Here is a 24,373-nt window from a genome sequence, read left to right as displayed (position 1 = left end):
AAAAAAACTTAAAAACACATCTGGTTGCAGCAGGCTGCAGCACACTGTTTTAGGAAACTCCGACCTCATAGAAGTTCACACGCTCAAAACTGCTGATTAAATTCTCAATCCATCCCAATGCTTCATGTCGGCAACGATTTTGACACTCATATTTTACTTCCGTCAGCATTTACAAGCAAAATGCATCGTGAGCTTAAAAGATGAGTTTTAAAATCGCTAACACAGTAGTACGTGTCGTGTGTGTGTCTATACGAAAACAATAAGTACAAGAAAATAAAAAATGGGGGATGAAATGAGTAATGTTATTCATATTATGTTTTTGTACTACATTTTCGTACCACTTTAGATGATATTTGATGTGGACAACCATATCATTTGAATTAATCATTAATAGCATTACTCGAGATGAAATAGAATTCTAGCTGGACCACATGGCAAAGAATCAAAACAAACCAAATACATAGTATCACAGAGAAAAAGGCAAGAGGTCACCTGCAGAAAGAAATCTACAAAACGAAGTAACAACAGTCCACAAGATTTAAATATTTGCAACAGAAGATCGAGCTCCAAAAGCCACATAAAAAGCCTCCAAACAATTTTCCCAGAGACAATCATACTTTTTTTTATTTCATTTCATTTTATTTTATTCTTTCATTCCACCTGATGCTGACACGTCATATATGCATGAAAACAGTTCAGTGCTGTGGGAAGTTTTGTTTTGGTCAACTCACTGTTGTGGGAAGTTTGTGAGCTCATAACTTTGAGTATAAATTAGTGCCTATGTCTCCACTAGTCCTCTTGCCAGAACACTTTATATAGCTTTATGCCTCTCTCTCTCTCTCTCTAAGTGCATTTTGGTAATTTTCTCTCATAGGAAGACATGGAGCTCGTTCACTGGTTTAGAGTCTTATGGATCACAATGACTCTATTAACCTTCCAGTATGCAAGCAATGTGGAAGGAAGATATCATTACCACAAGAGAAACAAAAGCGCATCCCCTCCTCCTACCCCTGCAGAAGATCGGGGTTCTCCATCACCCCCAAGCATTGCTCCTCCTACCCTTGTAGAAAAACCAGTTGCTCCTACCCCTGCAGAAGATCGGGGTTCTCCATCACCCCCAAGCATTGCTCCTCCTACCCCTGCAGAAGAACCATTTGCTCCTCCTATCCCTGCAGAAGAGCCAGTTGCTCCTTCAACCCCGAGCATTGCTCCTCCTACCCCTGTAGAAGAACCAGTTGCTCCTCCTACCCCTGCAGAAGAGCCAGTTGCTCCTTCAACCCCGAGCATTGCTCCTCCTACTCCGGTAGAAGAACCAGTTGCTCCTCCTACCCCTGCAGAAAAGCCAGCTGCTCCTTCAACCCCGAGCATTGCTCCTCCTACCCCTGTAGAAGAACCAGTTGCTCCTCCTACCCCTGCAGAAAAGCCAGCTGCTCCTTCAACCCCGAGCATTGCTCCTGCTACCCCTGTAGAAGAACCAGTTGCTCCTCCTACCCCTGCAGAAAAGCCAGTTGCTCCTTCAACCCCGAGCATTACTCCTCCTACCCCTCCTCCACATGTTCCCTCAGACCCTTACCCAAATGACCCTGGAAACAACTCTAGTAATTCTTCAGATTGTGTGTTTAATGTCATGGATTATGGGGCAGTTGGAGATGGCTCTGCTGATGACACTGCTGCCTTTAGACAGGCTTGGAAGGAAGCCTGTGCTGTTGAATCAGGTGTTGTTTTGGCTCCTTCTGATTACTGCTTCAAAATCACCTCAACAATTTTTTCAGGTCCATGCCAGCCAGGACTAGTATTCCAAGTAAGAATTTATATATATTTTTTTTCAGAAATTCCTTGTTCTAATGTTTTTCTTTAGTTGCGGCTCGTACCTCAAGTAGTTAATTAGTAACCTGAAAATGAAGAAAAACTTATCTACATGTCACTATAACTATATGTCTATTCACTCACACACTATCATATAATTAAACATTTTTACATGATATTGCGTTACTGACTTGGATCATCATAGTGACATCCCAAACGTTAGTAAGCTATTATTCTAGTGACATTAACTTAACTTTTACTTTATCGGAGGAGGTTTTGAATTCCAATCTCATAGGCAACTGAATTTAGGAAGAATCATTATCAACACAAAAACATTCAGGGACTCCAAATTGTGTGTTGCTATGAAATTTGGTTCATTAAATTTGTTCTTAAGGTTGAAATGTGAAACAGGTAGATGGGGTTTTGATGCCGCCGGACGGGCCAGAGACGTGGCCTACAACAGACAGCCTAAACCAGTGGCTTGTGTTTTACAGACTCGACCAAATGACTTTCACTGGTACTGGAACCATCGAAGGCAACGGCCAAAAGTGGTGGGAGCTCCCTTGCAAACCTCACAGGGTAATTTAATGTTCATCTATATATACATATATATATCTCCTTCTAGCTTGAACATGTTTAAGTTACTAATTTATAGTATTAACTGTTATGTTAATTACCCCAGGGTCCCAAAGGATCAACACTGCCAGGACCATGTGACAGTCCTGCGGTAAGTAAATCACCCCACAACCAAATTCAAGAACTGACCACAGTAAATATTCTGTCACGGTAATTTTATTCATCTTTTTACCATTTCTTTCCCTTCAGATGATCAGATTTTTCATGAGCTCTAATTTGGTGGTGAGAGGCTTAAGAATCCAAAACAGTCCAAAGTTCCACATGAAATTCGATGGCTGTGAAGGAGTACTGATTGAGAAAATATCCATTTCTTCACCAAAGCTTAGCCCCAACACAGATGGGATCCACATAGAGAACACAAAATCTGTTGCAATATACGACTCAATGATTAGCAACGGTAAGAAATTGTGATTGGTAATTCTGGGTAACGATCTTCGTACTTTATTTTTATTAGCTTGCATTTCTTATTGAATGTTTTATAATTTTTCCGCACTCACAAAAGTAGTTCGGAAGGTGAAAAAAGAGTATTGAAATTACTAATTGACCTAAATTATTGACTTGCCATGATTTAAACAGGTGATGACTGCATTTCAATAGGAACTGGGTGTGCAAATGTTGATATAATGGGGGTCACTTGCGGGCCAAGTCACGGGATTAGGTACGTACAGGAATAATCTGTATCAATAAATGACACTCTCTCGGCTGCTACCTACCAATTATCATCCGTTTGTGTCCAAAACCTCGTTTGTATTTATGTCATTTTTTCTCTCAACCTCCAAAAGTGCCCTCCTTAACTTCTTCATGAAAAATGTTATGTTTTGATCATTTGGTAATTACTTTAACAGTTGGAAGGGCTTTAAGTTTAAGGCTTAACTGCATTTTACACCACAAAATTTGAAAGTCATTGAAAAATGAGTCACGAAGTTTTAAATTTTGCATTTTACACCAAGTGGTTTCTGAATTGTACCAGAAGTGAAATTGATAGAGAGGTTATATTGGTGCAATTCAGAAACCATGTGATGTAAAATGTAAAAATTGAAATTTCATGGCTTAGTTTGCAAAAATGACCTCCGAACCTCATGGTGTAAAATGCAGTTAACCTAAGTTTAACTTTGCTTTTCAAACAGAAACTTTGTGATATAACTTTCAAGATCCTGAATGATCAGTGCTAGAGAGACCGCATTATTGATAGAGCTGATTTGACCTAACAAATGCATAATTCTACGAATAAAAAGTCTAAGAGGCATTTTGTCAAACACATAATTAATGAATCACAAATATTGTGATTAAGTTATACCCTAACCCAATATTATTGAGAAACGAAAGTTATTTGGGTTAATTGACTACATTGACACCATTGGGTCTGCCACCGATCATATCGCTCCGTGACTAATTTGGCTAATATATATTTCCTGCAGCATTGGGAGCCTTGGCGTGCACAACTCTCGGGCATGCGTCTCCAACATCACAGTCCGCAACGCAGTCATACGTGAATCAGACAATGGCGCCCGAATCAAGACATGGCAAGGCGGGACGGGCTGCGTATCTGGCATCCTCTTCGAGAACATCCAGATGGAGAATGTGCTCAACTGCCTGCTAGTAGACCAGTACTACTGCCTATCAAAGGGATGCCTAAACCAAACCTCAGCAGTACTAGTCACAGATTTAACATACAGAAACATAAAGGGGACGTACGATGTGAGGACGCCTCCCATTCACTTTGCATGCAGTGACACCGTAGCATGCAGAAATATTACCCTCTCAGAAGTTGAGCTTTACCCACACGAAGGAGAACTCATGGATGATCCCTTTTGTTGGAATGCTTATGGAATCCAAGAGACTGCTACTATTCCCCCTATTGATTGCTTGCAAGAGGGGGAACCTCAGGTTGCGGCTGAGGTGTCTGAGTATACTTGCTAGAGCAAGGAATCTTTTGTTCGACCATTTACATACAACATCAAAGATAATCGGGTGGGATCAAATACAGGGAGTTGTATCTTATTCGTATGTGAGTATAGTCACATGGTCACGTGGTCAGACGAGAGAATTCTTATACTTTCTAGGTCGTGTTACTTAGGTTTTATTTATCTTGATATAGAGTTTCTGTGTACTGTATAGAGCCCAAGAGCCATTTATCTGTTGATGGGTCCATCCCTCTCTGGGGTTCCCCCCCTTATTGTGAGATGTGATGTGGGGAATTATTATCAATTGGGTCTTGTATTTTGGCCTTAAGATATAGTAATGATAATGTTGTCGAGAGGATGAATTTCACAGGAAAAATAGAAATTTTGTATGTGCTTATAAGTAATTGAGTTATTTCTATATTACCAATTGATTTTATGGTGGAATCTCAATTTTCTTTATGGTATTAGAGCATGTTGCCCCTTTTCTGAAACCCAACGGCTACACTTGTTTCACGTCATCCGATTTGTATGTCCACGTGCTAGGCTTGAAAATTTGTCACACGTGAGTAGGCATGCTGAGAATATGACCCCCACATCGGGAAAATAAGGGATCTTGCATGTACTTACAAGTGATTGAGCTACTCTTTATATTGTCAATTAATTTTATAGTGAAATTCTAATTTTGTTCAAGTGTGTGCTTACATATATTAGTATTTCTACATTAATAATGTATTGTAGTTACATTTATGAAGTTTATATCTTCTCTCTTTTGGCCACAGGTCTGCTGTCGCCTACTTGGCGTCTTCTTTGTGTCTGTGTACATTTAATCAACTCAGTGTCGATCAAACCATGTTCTACAAGAATGATACTCTTCCAAACTCATCCTTAGTTTAAGCTCCAGCGACGCATAAATAAATAACCTTAAATAAATCTTAACAACAGTCGCAGGTAAGAACCATACTTCTTTTGCCCCTTCCTAATCTTTCTGTTCCTCCACCTCTGCTTTCCTTTTCATCCTTGCAGTTGCATCCTTGAACTTGCCCGCACGACGATTTGCCATTGCGAATTATTGCTTTTCGCATGGATAATAATTCCATAACATTCGACTGTGTTGATTTGACTGGGATTTGGGAATTTTGTACAGGAAACGAAGAATATGCCGTCCCTGCAAACCGCATTGCCTCCTGAACTTGCGAACAATGTGATCAGAGTTAGTATCGAAAACGTCTTCACTTTCTTAGTATTTGTATACAAAAATTATCTTTTTGCGTTAACATTTGAAATTGCTTGCTTGCTGTTGTTTTTGTGTTTGTAGCTTTACCGCGAGTGCCTTCGAAGAGTTAAGTATGTTGGTCATCGGGTATGCAAATTCATTTCTTTGGTGATGAAAAATGTGTTTTGCTATGATTTCTCAACAAGATTGAACGTAACTAAGGGGTGGTTTGGGAGTGAGGTGCTTAAAAAAAAAGCACCCATGAAAAAAAGCTGTGAGGGTTTAAGGTGTTTGGTAAACTGAAAAAAAATGGCTTATTTTGGAAGCTGCTGTGAGAATAAGCTGAAATCAAAGAAAAAAACTAAAGCTGCTATTTGCAGCTTTGGAAAACTGGTTTTTTTTTCAAAGCACACGGAGCTACAGTGCTGCTCCTTTAATGAAAAGACCCACTATCAGACTGCTTTTTTTTTTCAAAAGCACTTTTACAAAAAAGTTTACTAAACACTCTGCTGATTTATTTCACAGCCACTTATTCTCACAACACAGCCGCTTAATCTCACAACAGCTTTTTTTCAAAGCACAGCAATACCAAACCAGCCCAGTAGGAATATCAATTATAGTAGGCCGTTACGAAACTTGATTTGCATTTGCCAATTTGTTTGCTACCGTCACATTGCTACGTGGTGTTATACTTAAGTCCACAAAGAATCAATCATGTCGTCAACTCATATTATAACATTTGGATTAGAGCAACTCCCATGTGCCGGTGTCACCATCAAGCTAAGATATTTACCTTAGAACTGTATGACGTCCTGCCTATTGTATCGTTATGAATGAGTCTCTGGTCCTTGAGAAGCGATTTTGCAGATCTTTTAAACTTTTATGAAAGTATTTCTTGACTGATTTTAACAAATTTGAACGTACAATTTGCAAGGAATAAGTATCTAGTGCATGAAAAATACAATAACACATTACCTTTTTGGTGTTTTGTTTCGTTAATGATGCAGCAACACAATACAGAACTTGTCGTTGATATGGTGCCCGCCGGGGGGGGTTTTGGGGGGGGGGGGGGGGGGGGAATTCAAAACACACCCAGAAAAGATTCAAACTTTGAAGGATAAGTAAGCATCTAGCATTCGTGTTTGTCTGTTTATAGTATCTATTGAGAGATTAGACGATATGGGGTGACTGATGCTGCATATGACTTATTGAGAGTTACCAACCCTAGACAGATTATGCAATTCCAGAAATCATGGGTGCAGCATGCCTACACGGCACCTTCTGTGTTTCATGACAAATTATGTGTAAATCTCTTCTTAGTTTTGTAGTTGGTTTCCTCCAATTAAGGAGTATGGCTGATATCTAGTGTTTGGTGTAATCTCCTTCAATTAAGGAGTATAGCTGGTCTCTAGGGTTTAGTCTAAGGACCGTTGGATGTAATCGGTCCTTCTTTTCTTTTATATGTGTATCCTTGTACATTCACATGATCAAGATATACAAGAAAACTTAAACCAAAATTTCAACATATACACAACGGTGACAAGGCTGTCAACGTTCAATTATACTATAATCGGTTCCTTATGGCCTGTTTGGTATCCTATTTGAAAATTTGTATCATTTCTCAAAACATTTCTTAAGAACATTTTTTGAAAACAATTTTCTTTAAAACTCAAAAATTTGATTGGTTTGCGATTTAAAATTTTTAAATCTTACGACTTAAATTAGATAAAGATGTCTAAAAAGAAGGGGTTGCAGGAGAGGAAGAAAGAGGAGAGAGGATGAAAGAAAGCAAGAGATGATTGAAGGAAAAAGAAAGAAGAGAGAGGATCGGACGAGATAGAGAGGAAGATGAGTAAGAGAAAGAATCGAGATAATGAAGAGAGCGGATTGGAGGAGAGACGAAGAAGGTAAAAAAAAAAAAAAGAGGGGAGAGAGAGAGAGATTTGGAATGAGAGGGGAGGAGGGAGGGAAAATATATGAGTGAGTTTAAGTTTAAAAAAATCTAAAAACTCACTTTTTATGTTTTTGGATAATAGACTATATTTTTTAGTTAGTCTTGAGTTCAGTTTTTTAAAATAGTCCTACCAAACAAGTTTTTAAGGATTAAAACTTGAAAATTGTTTTTGAGTTTAAAAAGTTTGATTCAAGTAGAGTACCAAACAAGCCCTTGTATATCCGGGCTATTTGAAACCAAATTGGATGATCAGTTCTCCAAATTTTTGTCTTTTGATGGAATTCAATTCTCCAAAACATGCTCTCAATATGCATGCATTTCTTATTCAACTTCGTTGATGGAATCTGAATTTGTCTTCCTTGAGGGGACTCACAAACCATATACTGTTTGAGTCCGAGAAGATGTCCGGTCGAAAGTTCAGCAGCAAGAGCTAGGTCTTTTGATGTCAAGGTTTTTAATTTCCTCCTGAGATTCCAGTTTGTTGTATGGGATGAAGTTTTCGCAGTGAAATAAGCGATAACATTGTAAGCTTTAATGCTCTATCGCCTGTTTATGATGAATTGTGAATGCTTAGCTTCTTTGGAATTTGTGATGTGTGTTTTCTTTCTTCATTATTTGTTTCCACCGGGTTTTTCGGCTGTTAGATCCTTGGTCAAAGGATCCAATGACCAAATTCTAACTCTCGAAAATCCCGTAGTAGCATTTTGGCAGAGAAGTTTATACTCAGTTGTTTTTCTGCCGCAAGCTGATTAAGAATTCTCATTTTGAATCTTAAGATGGTTGATAGTAATCTTGAAGATTAAAGAAGTGAAGTTTTACTCTTAATCTACAAAACCTTGTTGAAAAAATTGGCAGAACTCAATGTAACTCTGCAAGTAGGAGAGAAACTTGCATGCAACTGAGATGCCAAGATAACGGTATCTGAAGCTTATCAGAATATCATGCATGCTAATGAGATTTAACTTAATATCACGTTATTGGTTCGTAATACTGCCACCTTAGCCTTGTAGTTATGTGTGAGTTCTTCTCATCATTCAGGGAAAAAGGAATGAGTAGTATCCATGGGGCCTAAAGTCCTTCCGAAGCTAAGTAGAAAATGGTTCCCGCGGAGGTCTCCAAGTCAAATGCCGTGAAAACTACAGCACACAACTTTATTTCCATGCAATTAAAGACTAAGGACACGTCCATCTTACTTTGCCTCTCCGAATGCATAAATTGTAACGCGAATCACGCTCTCAAAATATACTGTTGCAAGAGTGCGGAATTATACAGAGCGCAAAATTGGTTTCCATGGTGTAAGAAAAGACTTTTAGTCAAAATGGTCTATGAAATTGGCCTAACTCCTCACATCATTTCTTGAGATTTGAAATCGATAGAAGTGATCGCTGAGTTTTCTATCATCAATCATTTAGGTAATTTTGCGAAAAATCCCTATTAAATTAGGGAGCAAAATTAAAAAAATACCCTCAATTTAATAAACAATAGGCCAAAATGATTTTGACAAAAATTTTGGGGTACTTTTATCATTTTCTCTTTATTTAATAGAGATTTTTCACGAAATGACCAAAATATTGATGGTGTGCAACATCGGACACCACTATTACCGATTTCAAATCTCTGGAACCAAAATGAGGAATTATGTCAATCCCAGATACCATTTTGGCTCAAAAGCCTGTAAACAATGAACGTCGATTCGCGTAGAGTTTCTTCATTTGGCTAGAAATGATATAAGTGTAATATCTCTTCATATTTAACACTGTTATGAATGGAGTTCGTTACAACTTACAAATCTTCTCCCAAATTTAGAAATTGCGTCGAGTAAAAGCAGGGGAAAATGCCATTCTACTCTTGTAGTAATTTGACAGTAATCTGCAGGCAAATACTTGTTCTATTTATATCTGAGTTCTAAGCTTCAGCCGCTCTTCCGTAAGTTAGATGATTTTGGCTCTCCGCTCCTTGGACTAAATGGCCCTTTTCCGACACCCCGAGGACTTTGATCGCCTCTCAGCTGGCTTAGACGAGGACTGATTACCTTGTCCGAGAAGCTCAGACTACTTTTGAATTCCTTGGATGATGCTGTTGGTGAATTTGCCACTTTAGGACTGCACACATGCCTGATCTCGCCCCGGCTTCTAGTAATCATCCCATCCAAAATCTCTCCTTCGTCTGCGAATGACGCTGTCCTACTCATCTCCCGCTCCTGAAAATACACATGGAGATTAATCACACAGATAAACCAGGTCAGGAATTGTTTGAAACATTTCTGAAAGGCTTCTATTCAATATCCACTCTTGTGTTTCCAGAGAAGTAGCACTCAAGCAGATTGCAGACTTGTTTATCAGAAAACTGTGAGACAAAACAAAAAAGGTATCCGATTGGAAACTAACAGTTGCCTGGTTGCATGGTAAAGCAGGTGCCTCTTCATACTCTGCGGCATCTAAATCCTGCAGGTGTGCGGCTTTGAAGAACTTGGGCAAAATGTACTGTCTAACGGGAACCAGAAGCATGATCATTAATGGGAAAAGAACCCCAGCAGTAGGAACCCATGTAATTCCGAAGCAAACAAGCAAGTAAGCAGTTTGGAAAATAGTTAAAGCTGCAATTGTCTTGAATGGTACTGTTTCGACGAAGGTGGCGTGGTATTCCTCAAGTACTCTGAACACGAAAGTGAATGCAGTTCAATAAATTTTTTTGACAAATTGAGATCAGCTAACAAATTGAAAGATGTGCAGGAGAAAAGGGTCAAGAGAATTACTTGTATCTTCTAGTTGGGGCAGTGAAGAGCAGTAGAATCCTCTCCCAACATTGGTTACCCGGTAAGTTCTCAACAGCCATAAAGGCAAAATAACCCCAGAGTACTGACGTTGGGATCATTTTAAGAAAAGGCATGGCCGCAACACATCCTCCTACAAATGTAGCTTGAAGCAAGTTGCTAAGCCGCTGCTCTTTCACCTCAACAGGCAATAAATCATCGATCTCCTTCTCAACATCAAACACTGTCTCATCAACTGGGGCATCTATGTCACCCATGCTTGAAGCCATTTGAACAGTTGAATCTTTCAAGTCATTTAATCCCTGCTTTGTTGGACAACAGTTAGCATTGTCTATGCCATATGAACGAACAAAAGAAGGAAAAGGGGAAGGGCATATCAAGTCATCGTACCCGAGCTGAAGGTTCCTGGTATGCTAGTGGGGTTTGCATCTGTTGATATGATTCTTGCATGCTTCCATATACTTGTTCCAAGCTGGCATTGTTTCTAATACATCTCCTTGCTGTCGCTACAAGTCGATTGCGAAGTAACTGCAACAGAAGCAAATATAGTTGTAAAGATAATCTGAAGTTCTAAACCACATAAAAAGAGTGCATGGGTGTGTGAGTGTCAAAATGTGCATCTCCATGTTCCGAACACATTATAATGCTTAATCCCTACCCTGTTGGGTTCTTAAGGGACACTGAGTTGGTATAAAACTCACAACCTCTGGTTACAGCACAGAGAACAGTGAGGTTGAACCACTCAATTAACGTATGCCTACCTGGTGCTTCAGTGTGGCCAAACTTTTTGTATGCATTGGAGATTGTGGTATGACACCATTGGATGGAGGAATGCCTAAGAGACCACATATTATGACCTGTCATGCAGCAAAAACTTCGTAATCTCAAAGCAAACGGATACCGGTTGAACTCTTTTTTTTTTTTTGCAACCACTAAACTTCTAGGAGGGGGATTAAAGAAAAAGTGACTAGCACTGTGAGAGGGATTTGCATACCATGAACCCTAAGAGAAGTAGATCGTAATGGAATGAAGGTGGTTTTCTCAAATTGAATTCCTTCTGCTGAGCAAGTTGGGAAGCCACACTGTGGTCAAAATAGTACAACACTGCAATCATTGTTGCCGGAATGAAAGCTCCAAATATAAAAAGCACCGGCACATTCAGCATGTCCTGTAATTTTAACAAACCATTAATACCCTGATGTGTCAAGCGGAAAACCATAAAGAAGGCAGAGAATAAAATGTAGGATGTGGCAGTGCCTTGATGACAGTCCAATTCTCGTATGCCCCTGGTGACCAAGGATTTGGACTGAAGAGGCGCCTTGGAATTCCTTTTGGGACATTTCCAGCAGGTATATAGGAAATAGCAGACCAGATCAATACCATCAATGGAACGCCATAATCTGCTATGAAACCTCGTAGCCATCCTGTGAGAGGGAAAAAGCTAATGGCATCAGTCTCTTGTAGCAAAGTAATAAATTGAAATTATACATGTGTGTATGTAACTCCAGACAAAATAACACTTGCCAGATCCATAACGCCAAGACCTTGCTTTTCTGCTTCTTAATGAAGTAAGTAGAAGGCCAAATGACAGAACCAAAGCAAACATCCCATTTGCAAATCTCCATGAAGGTTGAAATTGAACTGAGTTTGGGTTTTCTCTTTCAGGTATGCGGAACTCATGAACAAGTCCCTATAATATAAAATTCAGAACTATAGCTAGAAAAAGGTGGATCTAATCCACCAATGCCATCTATGACCGACAGAAACTACCGAAAATCCAAGTGAAATAAGCAAGTAATATTTCTGTAAGCAAATAAAATGCAGGAATAGGAAGGGATGAATTACTTTTATAGCTTCCTGCATGAAGAGCATTGCAATGAGAAGGCCAAATAACTCTCCTGCAAGACGAGTGAATCTGTTTATGATGGAGCAAGCCCCTAATATAGCCAGCATAAACAGCAATGCTGCAGTCCAGACGCACACCCTGCACGTCAATATAAACTCATGAAGGCGGATCCAGAGTCAAAAGAGTTGGGGAAAAAAAAGAGTCTAAAAGAGATAATTGCAAAGAAGAGATTAATGTTAAAGCAGAAATCTCAATATCAATTCATTTATTAGCACAAAGAAAATATGATACCATCCACTCCATGCTAAAAAGAGCTTTGATCCCAACTCTGGTCTATTTTTGGCAAAATTGAACATAAACGTGTACATAATCACAGTTGGTTCAGCAACTCCGAGAATCAGCAAAGGCTGACCCCCAAGAATCGAGTGTATAATTCCACACAAAGCCGTAGATGCTAATGTTTGAACTGCTGTGAGAACCCCACCTGTGAACACCAGAAATGATGCCAAAACATAAATTTCAAACTCTAATGCATAACCTGTAGAATGATAATTTCAGATGTTTCTTATCAACGTTTGATATTAGGACCATTTTAAACTCAGTCTGAAAACCATAAGGCACTTAATGGAAACTGAGCAACAACAACAAACAATACCGAAGAATCCGGTATAAAATGTTACCTGTATCTCTTTCCAATTGTTCTCCAAATGAAATAACCGGAATAGCGGATGCAAAAAAGATATAAGTGGTGGGCGCCAAAATCCTGAGACAATTAACCAAGTTACCAAGCCAGAATAACATTCCAACCAAAATTTGGCAAGAATCACAGTTGAATATGATGTGGAATCCTGTATATGATAGCAAGCGAAGGATATACCTGAAGCCTGCCTTGAAACCACCAGTCCAATCTTGCTTGTAACACATCATTCTCCCTTGAAGATCATTCTTAATTCCGCGAAATGGTACAAACGTCTCTTCCATGGTTTCACTTTCTTGAATGCCAAAGATACCAAATCTCAAAGTGCAGTCAGGAAACCAAGACAAGACCTACAAAAGTCAGACCATTACCAAGGTGACTGAGGTGGGCTTGGAAGAACCGACAACCCAAATCTACATTAAACAAGCAAAGATATCAATGTGTCAACAGCAATAACTGAACTAAATTGAATTGAATTGAATCGAATCTCTGACAGATACAAGCTGATTAAAAAAATGGTAAATCTTGATTCTTGCTGTTTAAGCACAACCCCAATACGTCATATAGTCCAAGAAGGATTAGACAAAAGGTTATAAGCATGCCAACCTTGAAACCCAGATGAAAAATGCAGAGAAATATTCAGAAAGAGAGTGGCATTGGACAACTAAATCCAATCAAAGACAGCCCTTTTGGTTTGTTTTACATTTCAAACGAAGACAACGCACAAAAGGGTGGAAGCAAAGCTCCAAATATATAAGCTTGGAAAGTTCTGAGAAGGCAAAGTTGTAGATTTGATGCTAATAGTAAATGTGGGTCAAAAACAAAGGAAGAAAACATCAACATCACAGCCAAACTGCAAAGAAAATAACAGAAATCTGCCTACAAACCCAAAGAGAAAAAGAAAAAAAAAACAACAAGCTTTCATTGTGAAAGCTGAGAATGTAAAAAAATACGTAGAAAACGAAAAAGGATGAAGATTTAAAGTAGCTGCAGCATGAAATACTTACTTCAATCAGACACAGAAAGTGCTGGTGATGAGAAAAGAGAGAAAATGTAGCTGCTTTTCGTGTCTGTGATTTCCTGAGTGTATGTGACCGAGAGAGAGCCAGGCCTGTAAAAGTTTCTCTGTTGTGTATACAGTATACTGTATAGCGTATTATTGTGTAAAATATGGAAAAGTATATATGTTTTTTGGTAGTGTATTGTGAGTTGCCTCGAACCATCTCTGCCTCATATTTTTATAGAGTAAGATTCTCTTTTCTTCTATTACCATTCTCTTTCATCTCTTTTTCTCACTTTTTTTTTTTATCTTATTCTTTATATAAAAAATTCAAAATAAGATGCAGACATAGCATAATCGTAACCGTTTAAATAGGAGGAGATGGAAGGAAAGAGAGATTAGGAGGAGAGATAATCCTACCCCTATTTATGGGATGTGGGTGAAGGCCAATTTAAAAAACAACTGGCCATTTTTTAGGTTTCATTAAAAATTAAAATATTCTTACATTAGTGCTTGCTTACACACTGGGAGCAACATGAAAACGTTCTCAATTTTTTTATTTTTTTTATTTCAGTGAGTTTTTCGGCTCCCAAAAATATGAATTGTTGTAGCAAAATCATTCTGCTTTTAAGAAAATGGAAAGAAAACAAAAAAAAGAAACTGCCCGACTAAAAGTTGTTTGTTTCCCATTAGCCAAGTAATTAGCCAAGTTATTTGCCAAATCTATGAATAGTCAATTTGTTCAGTGGCACCGATAATCCCTCTTGTTGTCGTTTAGATATGGTGAATTCGAACTAGAACTTCTTTCAGGTGTTTAATTGTGCTCTGTATCGTCCTAAGTGTATCTCTTCGTAGTGGAAGTATGGGATTTCCAAGTTCATGGCAAATGTACACAAAGTGAGTGAAAAAAATGACAAAAGTAGCACTATTAGGGTTCTATTTATGCCGAGTAAGTTGACTGCCAATGTGAACAAGTGAATTTCAATCATAATCATGCTTATGACAGATCTATGATCATGACAGAGGATATAGACAATGCATTTCGTTTTCTTCTTAACCTTCCTGCCGGCATTAACGCGGAAACATTTTTGCTAAAGCTTAGTTAAACACGAGACTTCTTTCAACTTTTTCTTGATACATCAAAAGAAAAAGAAAAAAATCTACGCATGAATTTGAGTCTATAGAGATATATACTTAACCGGCTGAAATACACACGCGTTGGATATTTCTTTCAACTTAAAAGAAAAAACATCATCAGACAAAGAGCTAGTTGGTCGTACAACTGAAGCGTGCCAAATACAAAATCTTACTCATAGCTCATATGTGACATGGGTGAATTCTATTTAGCTAGAAAATAAATTTGCAACCCTACAATAACTTACATACAACGTTTAAATGTCGTGGTTAACTTATGGGACCCCCTATAGGCCCTGGGGACGTAATCTATGTGCTGTGAATTTTGTTTGTTTTCGAATTTTCCATCCACTACCATCATTGCCCATAATCAAAGTGTTCATAACAAGAAGAAAGCCTTTTCCAATCGGAACATCTTTCAATTCACTGTTAAGTTACATAAAACCTTTTTCTATATGTCTAGAACATGAGACGATATATTATATATCGCCGTACTAATAGGTAGAGGGTTTTTTTTTCAAATGTCCCTCCACTTGTACAATAATACATAACGTATGTATCCGTACACTGAAAAATCTCTCCAGTTATATAACTCGACCTTAACATAAATAATAATTAATAATGAGAATAATAATTCAACCCAAAATCCTTTTGCTTTGGTTCTTACCACTGGCTTTCTTTATAAAAGCGAAATCATGATTTTCAATCATTTCTTGCATGCAGCTACCAATTTAGATTGGTTTATAGTCCATAAAGTAGTGACCATTATTGTTCAACAAATTCATTGGCAACGTTGGAGATGTAGAAATACTTAAAACAATCTAGTATATTGTGAAGATTCAATTCGGAAAATGATTTTCAATTCGTTAGTTCTATAAATTTTCTTTTATGTTTTTCTGTCTTTATTTAGCAGAAATTCTCCAATGCGAAACAAATCTTGCGAGATTGCAATTGCCAGTTGACGTGGACTAACTACTCACATCCCGCAACCATCCCAAGTTCGAGAAATACATTTTACTAAGAGAAGAAGTCTTTTCATTAATCACTGTGAGAAACAGGGCAGGGCACAGCTTCATAATCCTCGCCACCAATTTTGCAAACCGTGTTGCCAAATGTAAGTTAACGAATGAGGATCCTCTCCGGATCCTCTTTGTGAGAATTCGGTAATCCTTCTATCCGTTTATAATATATTATGCGGTCAGTTTTTGTTAAATATTGTTTATATTCAATTTTAAATAAAAAAAATATTACAATGATTTCTGACTGCACGATGTAATGATACGATTGAAGGATTCTCATAATCCTTACAAAAAGGATCCGAAGAGGATCCTCATTCTAACTTAATAAGCAAAATAAAATAAAATAAAACGTAAAGATTGGAGGGACACGTGTGAGCCACATATTCCCCAAGTGTAGGGCAACAGTGAACCTCAAATCGTTCCTTCAAGCACACCGAAAGTGAATGCAAAAATGTAAAGCCGAGGGGGACACAGATGCACCCAAAATATATCTACCTCTTGCTATATCTCTCGTCATAACGGTCAAGAACGAGGCTGAAATACCAGTATCAACATAATTATCATAAACTTTGCAACTTACGCACACAAATTAGTCAATATATGTTACTGCTATCGTTTTTTCGGTGTGTGAGTGCGCGCGCGCGCGTTATCTGGAAGTGGCGTGACATTCTCAAGCTCAAATTTTCATGAAAGAACTAGTCTGCTTATTCTTAAAAAAAAAAAAAAAAAAGATGTACCACAAAATCCATGAGGAGCATGCAAACTGTCAGCTCTTTCTTTCTGACATAGTTCTCACGCGTTGCAAAACACGAACAAACTCATAAAACAAGGAGAAGTCAAAACCTGGGACAAAGTCACTCTGTGGAGGAAGCTTAGAAATTGAGTCACTGCACGGCTGCTGACAAATGATAAAATCAAAACCACCGAATTTCCTCATCAAATTTTCAAGCTTGTTGCTTGTCAACTTTTGAACATCTTCGATTTGCTCCAAGTGCCCAGTCTGTCTCGTTGTCTCCCACCACCTCCTTAATATCTTCCTCTTCGTTGCGGAAGTTTCTACAGATACAACTCCCTTCAATTTAATGCCAAGCCGGTGTAAAGCAACTTCAACCCCACCTATTCCACTGAAAACTGAGAAAACTGTTAATCCTTCTGGGTACATAGACTTCAGCGCAGAAAGATGATAACCCAAAGTATCTGTCTGAAAGCAATATTTAAGTGAGAGAAGCCTTTCCACTAAACTGCTCTCGGCAACTTGAGTGTGACTCGATGGGTAGCCTAGGATGCGCTCTAAATATTCAGGCTCTACAGGGCCTAATTTGTGTTTTCCAACCCACACAAGATTAGATGAGCGACAATGATGAATGATGTCCCTTTGTTGCTCAGGAGAGGGCAGTCCATGAGAATTCGAAAGCAACCTTCCAAGCCTATCACAAAGATTAGATATCCCACTGGTTTCAGAACTGATGCACATCACTTGCTTCCTTGTATCCCACGAAGGCCACCATTTCTTGGTATGTGGCATTGCATCCTCAATGGTCATCGGTGACTCAGGAACAATGCGAAACCTATTCTCGGTGGGGAGATTGTGTACATAACCTTCCCTTCTACTCAAGGCCGAGAAGAATTGAGTATTCACGTATTCAGGCTCAAGGCCATACAAGAACTGAGAAATTTTTGCCCACGAATCATATGCTAAACTCACAATATTTCCATAAAAGAAATATGGAGGTTTAGCCACCATTAGGTTCACACTTTTGCCAGGATTGTTGTTGAAAAGTTTAGGAATTCCAACTTTGCCAGTTTCAGGGTCAACTTTCTCTTCCATCCATGTTGGGTCAAGGAAAGAGTTTGAATTATGAACGTACTCTTGTTTTGGCCTTTTCCCTCTACGCTTTTCTTCAGCTATCTGCCTGGACGACCTGAACTGAGGAACAGCATTTGGAACAAAATTTGAATCATCACCACTAAACTCTTGCTTAGGCCTCTTCCCTAAATTGTTTGTTAAAATACCACCCCTTGATTGAGAAACTGTATGTGGATAGAATTCCTCGTTTTCAACTTTAACTGAATCATATGATCCTGTAGCATAACATCTGGAACCTGTTGCACTGCGTGAAGGGGCTGAGTACTGTGCCAGATATATTGTTCCAAACATTAGTAAACCAACCTAAATGATGAATGATATAGACCATACAGTTTCAGAAATAAGCATGTTATGAGAGAAGCAAACAAGCAATGACTAATGAACATAGCCATTTGAGATGGAAAATTATATTTCAACTTCTGACTTGTAAGAGTAAATGAACAGAGACCCGTAAAACATGCACGAGATTATGCATATGTGCTTCAACAAGGAGATCCAAAAATTGGTAAGGCCATCTAGGACCATTTAATTTTAAAACAAATATATCATTATTCGAAGGTGAAAGATTAGGATTAGGTTAAGGTTGTCAACACAATTTGGCATATCTCTCATATATACACAATGTCATAACTATTTCACATTAGAATGAACTACTTGTAGTGGTACTTTGCTAGCAAAAACCACTAAAAAAAAATTATTTGGACTATAAGAAGCTAAATAAATTATCCAAACACAGCATGTCAGCAATTGAAAAGTCATTAAATGATTATAAGAATGCATCCCGACCTTAGTTTCTTCATAATAGTTTCCAGAAATTTGATATTTAATGATTGAGTCTGCAAGTTCGGAAATTGGAGCTCCTGAACCTGAAACAGCAAATGACTGTTAAACATGATTAAGTAATAAGCAAATAAAATTGTATCACCCTGCATAGCAACAAGATGGAGTTAATCATGTTGTAGTCACAAGTGATTCATCCCCTTCAAATTCCAGTAGAGAACATCTAACAATTCACATTTCAAAGAAATTTATTGTGTTGAAAGGAACTTGGTTGTAATGTCACCACTAATGATTATAATAGCATAAAGGTCAGGATAAGTACTATTTTTACAGTTACAAGTTACAGCGTTCCACTGAAAAATATGATTACGTTTAAAGTAAAATGCAACCAATTACGTTCTTTCTTTCCAGGTCTAGTGGAGCAAATTATATAAAAGACTCACCAAACCTTTCAATTACCCAAGAAACTTGATTCTCAGAGAAACCCATTTCAAGCAGACGGAGTGTCTTCTCCATGGTCCCATATAATTTTTCATCATTAGCATCCTGCGAATCAGAAGGTTAGATTATTGAACAGTACAATACAAAATCACAAAAACACAGACACTTGGTGAAATAGCTGCTGGACAACATCGCAACTATGTAAATGCATGTTCCAGCAACATTTTTGCAAACTTGTTGCTTCAAAAAAGAACATTTAATGAGAGAAGAGAAAAATCCTACCCTAGACCATTGTCATTATGACACGTACTTAAAATCCCTTCCTCAAGGTGAAAGGTAAATTTTGTTTTCTGTAATCTCTTTTTTGAAATCTAACTCTAAATGTAGACCTTGTTTAGAAATAGGACATGATAAAAAAAATGCAACGTATTTTAAGAGACTAAAGACAGATTTAACACAACAATGTCCAGTTATGCACTTCCATAAAGTGGCATGGAAAAAGAAACATAACTTACATGGAAGAGTTAAATTATCTGATATGTTATTATCGTGGTTTTCATCTGAAATGTTATTACCATTTTGGCATCCAAAGTGGCCAAAAGAATTGATAGATTTACTAAGAGTAAATTTTAGTTATGGTCCCTTAACTTTAACTCAATTGGAGCAATGGTCCCTCAACTAAAAATTCATTACCATTGGTCCCTCAACTCATCAAAACATGCAGCTATGGTCCCTCAACTAAAAATCCATTACCATTGGTCCCTCAACTTTAATTCAACTGGAGAAATGGTCCCTTAACTTTAACCCAATTGTAGCAATGGTCCTTCCAACATAACTCGTTTTGACAAAATTTTTGACGTAGTTGACGAAAAGGACCATAATTACACACTTTGATGAGTTGAGGGACCCTAATTGTATAAATGGTCATTCCAACATAACTTATTTTAACAAAATTTTGACAAAATTGATGAAAAGGACTATAGCTACACATTTTGATAAGTTGAGGGACCAATGGTAATGGATTTTTAGTTGAAGGACTATTGCCCCAATTTGATTAAAGTAGAGGGACTATTGCTACAATTTACTCATTTACTAATGCCAGGTTTATTATTTAAGGTCCAATGGGACTAGCGAGCAAAGTTCAACTTTCTACGAACTTTATGTGTCATGCATATGCATTAGTTTTTTTCTTTTCCCAAAAGACTTGAAGCATATATTGGACAAGTATCACACAAATATAATTAATTTTGTTGCCAATATCCAAAATGTCATGAGATGGAATAACAATTTAATCAAGGATCATAGACCTCATTTTTTTCTTCACCGCCATGAGTTGTATCATCTACATCATTTTCAAGTTTGACCGCTGTCTGAGCAGCAAAAATAAAATCCACCAAGTCATTAATTGGAGCGTCTTCACCTGATATGAAGCACAACAAGATTAACCACCCAATATTGAAATGTTGAACATACTATTGTAGGAGATTTTAAATAGCAGGACTAAAAAGAGATAAAAGCCAGCAATACTGATTCTTTTTTAGAGAATTTATCCAAGTATTAGACAAGTTCAACAAACATGAATATGAAATGAATTGTGCCACCTAGGCGTGTGCTGAAGCTTTCTTAATTGTGTATTAAACTAAAAAAAATATTCACCATACCCACGCTCAAAAAATTCAAGACACATACAGAGTTTGAACAGATTCCTACTTTTACAGAAGCTTTCTTATGTTATGTACTCAAGTTCCAATAATGTAAGTTTGTGGAGCTCTTCCCCTGGTTCAATATCTGTGAAACTGTTAGCAGTAATAGCCCTAAACTTAACAGGAGGTATAGATTGGAATAAGCTTCATTCCATATATCAATCCTTAATCCAATTACACAACCCTAGTTAGAGGAGCCTAAAACCAAACACATTGGGACTTATCCACATAACACATAAAAACTTATGGAAAGTATGTGGAATTGCAGACTAGTCATAAGCGCAAAAACTGTCAACCAGTGAGCATTCCCTACTTTTCTTTTCAATATAAAAAACCAATACAAGTCAAACATTTGCATTTAAATTAAAATTTAGAATTTTCAACCTACCAAGCTTTTCAATTGCAAACTCAACTTCGTTTGGAGAAAAATTCATCATCAGTAAGGATGCCCTTTTTTCCTCATTAAGTCCATCTGGCAAATCAGGCTCCTGCCAAAAGTTAAAGAAGCCTTAGCATGTCCAAATTAAGACAAACAAATCACATTAAAAAAAAATATATCATAAAATGATCTGCTCCTTTTATCCTCATCACGACAAGAGAGGCAACTTATTTGCTTTATTAGAAAATTTCCACATAAGTTAAGATTGCTATGTCTTAAGCATCACAAAGCACTTGTCACCGAACTGCATAATCTACTTTCAGTCACAACACTACTGGAGCATTGGAAGTCACTAGCATAGTTACCAGTGACATGAAAAGATCAATCACAAATAGTATACTGGGTAAGTAAACAATAGATTCAGAAAACAAGATCACAGCAGTTTTCTCAGGTTACCTCTTTTGGTTCAGCAATACTAGGAATCTCTGGATGACTGGTTACATCCTTGTCATCAAATAAGCTATCCAGAGAATCAGATGATCCAGAATCTGACTTTCGAGAATCCTATTCATTCCAAAATAGGTTAACTATAAGCATTCAAAATTCCTTGGTAAGTACAAGGCATGCACTTAATAATTGAAAATTCAGTGATAAATTCACCGGCCCTCCCACATGCAAATTATCAAGAGACTGAGAGATGTTGCACCAATGCTAGGATGTTCTCTTCAGTATTTCGAATTGAACTAACAAATGATTTTGGGAAAACCATTCAACTAAAAAACATATACAATAGGAACGTCAACAAAAAACATGTCACTTACCGGATACGACAAAAGTGTCTCCAATAACAACTCTGTGTCGCCTTCACCTAGATTTGAAGAAAAATACTCGATCATCAAAATTTTGGAGGAAAAAAAACATTATCAGATTGCGAGATCCGGATAATGATAATAACACAATGAGTGCATTAAATGGGATCCATCAAGCCTCTGTGGGTGTACCAATGTGCGTGTGAGCATGTATTCAGCCCACGTTCAGTGTTATTTACTTCTAATATTCTAAATCTACAATGCCACTGTTAACCCCACCAACCCTCACCCATATTTAGTAAGATCAAATCTAATAGAGTGCACAGTTTGGCATGACCTACCCTTTTCTTCGATCACTCTGTCCACAAGTGATGGTGAAAATCCCATTCCAATCAAATCTGATCTCGAATTGCTACCCGATGAACTTGCGACATTGTTCTGGAATTGCAAAGGAAGAAAAAAAAACAAAAGTAAGCGAATAACAAGGATTATATAACTTATCTCATACATCATTTCTCAGCCAGCTTCAAAATTCTACACAATTGACTTAGTTAGATATATCATATATGGTGAAATTTCTTCATATGAACTCACAAAAGTATCATAAAATGGTGACTGTACCCCAAAATGGCCTGAAAATGCAGGATCTGAAGGCAACTCAGAATCCAAGATCTCTTCTTTAGCCACAATTGCCTTCTCATATTCCTGTTCTGATGAACTTTTTCTGTTTGAGTAATTTGTCATATTGACCTATACAGTAGAAATAGAGAGCACATAAATACACGGATGACATTGAACCATCTCCAAAGGATAATGTAGGACTAGTACAAAAGCATACCTTTTCCAAAATGAAACAGATAAAGCAAAGATAGAAAAGATGAGTTTACAATCGACAACAAACCGCATACGCTAGGCCGCCAGTCACCCTCTGCAAGAAAACAACCTTCAAGCTTAGACCTTTCAATGGGGAGTGAACCACCAAATAACCTCTTGATTTGTAAGGTCACCATTCAGCAATATCTAGTTGATTATATAGTGCGGCAAATCGTTGTCTGCATTATACTAGTAAGCTACAAACCGCGAAATCTATGTATCTAACCAGTCAGCCCTCTTTTGTACTTTCGCATGAACCACATTACACGACACGATGCACCTGTAACGAACCCTAGCGAAAGCAATCGAGCTTATGAAGCCATGCATTATATTTCTTACATGAAATGAAAGTGCTACATTTGCAAACATACCAAATGCTCAATGCGCAATTACAGAATAGAATCATATCAATAATCCCCATTAGCAAAGTAAATAATTAAGCTAAACCACAATTCACATACCTAATCACCAAATTAGTCATGCAAATTCATACAATTAAGCCCCTAATAATTTAACAAAAAAAAATCTTACTTTCCTCCATTTTCTCAGCAACCAAACAGACCGAAAAAGAATGCAATTACAACAGAACGATAACGAACAGAGAAAGAAACAACTTTAAGAAAATAAAATCTAAAGAGACGTTCTAATCTTCAGCAACAATTATTTGAGCTGAATGAAACAAGGAAGCGCGAATGCACACGCCGTTCGGTGGTCGACAACATACCTGATCGGAAATTCAACGGCAGGAGAGGAGCAGAGTCCAAGCGGCCGATGCAGGGGCGCGTCGACTGCACTCTCTCCCGCGGGAGGAAGGTTCGTTGGGAAACGAAGTGAGAGCTGCCAGAATCGCGATAGAACAACTGAATCACTGACTTGTTTGACTACGGTCTTGTGGGTTCTCTACTCTTCGGAGGTTACGGCGTCACTGACTGCCGTTAAAGTCTCTTCTCTAATAGGAGGAGAATCTCTCTGCAGTTAAAAAGGAGGGGTCACGGGCTTCCGTGCGTTTACTGACTGTGTTGGTGGTGGGCCATTCGTCCCGGAAAAGAAAGCATGACTGACACGTGTCATGATTAGGATGCCACCTCTTTTGTTCATTTCACCCGCCTGATTTATCTGTAGAAATTGTTAATGGCACTCACCAACTGCTTGTCGCACTACGCATCAGTTAAATTTCGGGCTGTTTGGTGAGTGCTTTTAAAAACCGAAAGCGCACATAATGTTTTTAAAATTAATTATTAGTAAAAATGTAAGTTAATGTATAAAAATATATATATATATTTGAAGTAATTTTTTCAACAAGTACATAACTATTGTTTCTTGAAAACGCTTTCATATCTTATTTGAAGAGTAATGCTAAGATGACTAAATTTGTTAACAAAATTTTGTAAACTAAATGACATTGATAATGATGACTGCATAATTACTTAAGCAATGATAAACGTGCTCCATTCCTATTTGTAACACATCACTTAGTTTATAAGTTTTGTCTATAAATTTAGTATCTGTAGTATTACCCTTGCTTGAAAGGTTATAATA

The 24,373-nt window shown here is 37.7% G+C and overlaps 3 protein-coding genes and 1 long non-coding RNA gene across 17 annotated transcripts; 2 read left to right on the top strand and 2 right to left on the bottom strand.

The window, feature by feature from the left end:
• Positions 1 to 750: 750 nt before the first annotated feature.
• Positions 751 to 4,746, top strand: LOC103452652 (polygalacturonase At1g48100). Its single transcript, XM_008392183.4, has 6 exons — positions 751 to 1,801; positions 2,218 to 2,385; positions 2,489 to 2,533; positions 2,632 to 2,839; positions 3,019 to 3,100; positions 3,861 to 4,746. The coding sequence occupies exons 1-6, from the start codon at positions 881 to 883 to the stop codon at positions 4,360 to 4,362; spliced, it is 1,926 nt and encodes a 641-aa protein (XP_008390405.2). The 5' UTR covers positions 751 to 880; the 3' UTR covers positions 4,363 to 4,746.
• A 372-nt stretch (positions 4,747 to 5,118) lies between these two features.
• On the top strand, positions 5,119 to 6,613 carry LOC139190544 (uncharacterized). The gene is made up of 4 exons (XR_011574834.1): positions 5,119 to 5,294; positions 5,491 to 5,556; positions 5,662 to 5,706; positions 6,567 to 6,613. It is a non-coding gene; the product is annotated as an uncharacterized lncRNA (long non-coding RNA).
• Positions 6,614 to 9,241: 2,628 nt separating this feature from the next.
• LOC103414536 (probable boron transporter 2) lies at positions 9,242 to 14,040 on the bottom strand. Of its 13 annotated transcripts, none has more exons than XM_070810468.1 (13): positions 13,837 to 14,040; positions 13,010 to 13,242; positions 12,813 to 12,895; positions 12,424 to 12,616; positions 12,132 to 12,270; positions 11,811 to 11,976; positions 11,541 to 11,710; positions 11,281 to 11,451; positions 11,048 to 11,143; positions 10,677 to 10,814; positions 10,269 to 10,588; positions 9,901 to 10,168; positions 9,242 to 9,713 (listed from the first exon to the last, which is right to left on the bottom strand). In XM_070810468.1, exons 2-13 carry the CDS (start codon positions 13,111 to 13,113, stop codon positions 9,426 to 9,428), a joined length of 2,136 nt encoding a protein of 711 aa, XP_070666569.1. In that variant the 5' UTR covers positions 13,114 to 13,242; positions 13,837 to 14,040; the 3' UTR covers positions 9,242 to 9,425. The 13 variants fall into 13 exon arrangements, with proteins under 13 accessions (XP_070666569.1, XP_008351131.1, XP_070666572.1 ...); XM_008352909.4 differs by having other exon boundaries at positions 11,281 to 11,454; positions 11,544 to 11,710; XM_070810471.1 differs by having other exon boundaries at positions 9,907 to 10,168; positions 11,281 to 11,454; positions 11,544 to 11,710.
• A 2,482-nt stretch (positions 14,041 to 16,522) lies between these two features.
• Positions 16,523 to 23,785, bottom strand: LOC103452690 (probable inactive DNA (cytosine-5)-methyltransferase DRM3). Of its 2 annotated transcripts, XM_029091507.2 has the most exons (11): positions 23,559 to 23,785; positions 22,800 to 22,889; positions 22,583 to 22,711; positions 22,303 to 22,399; positions 21,974 to 22,020; positions 21,609 to 21,716; positions 21,162 to 21,261; positions 20,378 to 20,490; positions 19,073 to 19,175; positions 18,636 to 18,715; positions 16,523 to 18,113 (listed from the first exon to the last, which is right to left on the bottom strand). In XM_029091507.2, the coding sequence occupies exons 3-11, from the start codon at positions 22,703 to 22,705 to the stop codon at positions 16,749 to 16,751; spliced, it is 2,136 nt and encodes a 711-aa protein (XP_028947340.1). In that variant the 5' UTR covers positions 22,706 to 22,711; positions 22,800 to 22,889; positions 23,559 to 23,785; the 3' UTR covers positions 16,523 to 16,748. The 2 variants fall into 2 exon arrangements, with proteins under 2 accessions (XP_028947340.1, XP_070666548.1); XM_070810447.1 differs by lacking the exon at positions 22,800 to 22,889 and having other exon boundaries at positions 23,559 to 23,704.
• Positions 23,786 to 24,373: the final 588 nt, after the last annotated feature.

Source organism: Malus domestica, chromosome 13 (assembly GCF_042453785.1).
Source record: "Malus domestica chromosome 13, GDT2T_hap1".
Classification (NCBI taxonomy): Eukaryota; Viridiplantae; Streptophyta; class Magnoliopsida; order Rosales; family Rosaceae; genus Malus; species Malus domestica.
This window is presented reverse-complemented; position numbering and strand designations above follow the sequence as displayed.

Coding starts and splice junctions, on each gene's coding strand:
- LOC103452652 (XM_008392183.4), top strand. CDS start 881: ATGGAGCTCGTTCACTGGTTTAGAGTCTTATGGATCACAATGACTCTA. Junction 2,840..3,018: donor CGACTCAATGATTAGCAACG/GTAAGAAATTGT, acceptor TGATTTAAACAG/GTGATGACTGCATTTCAATA. Junction 3,101..3,860: donor GGGCCAAGTCACGGGATTAG/GTACGTACAGGA, acceptor TATTTCCTGCAG/CATTGGGAGCCTTGGCGTGC.
- LOC103414536 (XM_070810468.1), bottom strand. CDS start 13,113: ATGGAAGAGACGTTTGTACCATTTCGCGGAATTAAGAATGATCTTCAA. Junction 11,977..12,131: donor TCATGCAGGAAGCTATAAAA/GTAATTCATCCC, acceptor TTTATATTATAG/GGACTTGTTCATGAGTTCCG. Junction 11,711..11,810: donor GTCTTGGCGTTATGGATCTG/GCAAGTGTTATT, acceptor TCCCTCTCACAG/GATGGCTACGAGGTTTCATA.
- LOC103452690 (XM_029091507.2), bottom strand. CDS start 22,705: ATGACAAATTACTCAAACAGAAAAAGTTCATCAGAACAGGAATATGAG. Junction 22,021..22,302: donor CAGAGTGATCGAAGAAAAGG/GTAGGTCATGCC, acceptor CTTCAAATCTAG/GTGAAGGCGACACAGAGTTG. Junction 19,176..20,377: donor GCGGTGAAGAAAAAAATGAG/GTCTATGATCCT, acceptor TCTGATTCGCAG/GATGCTAATGATGAAAAATT.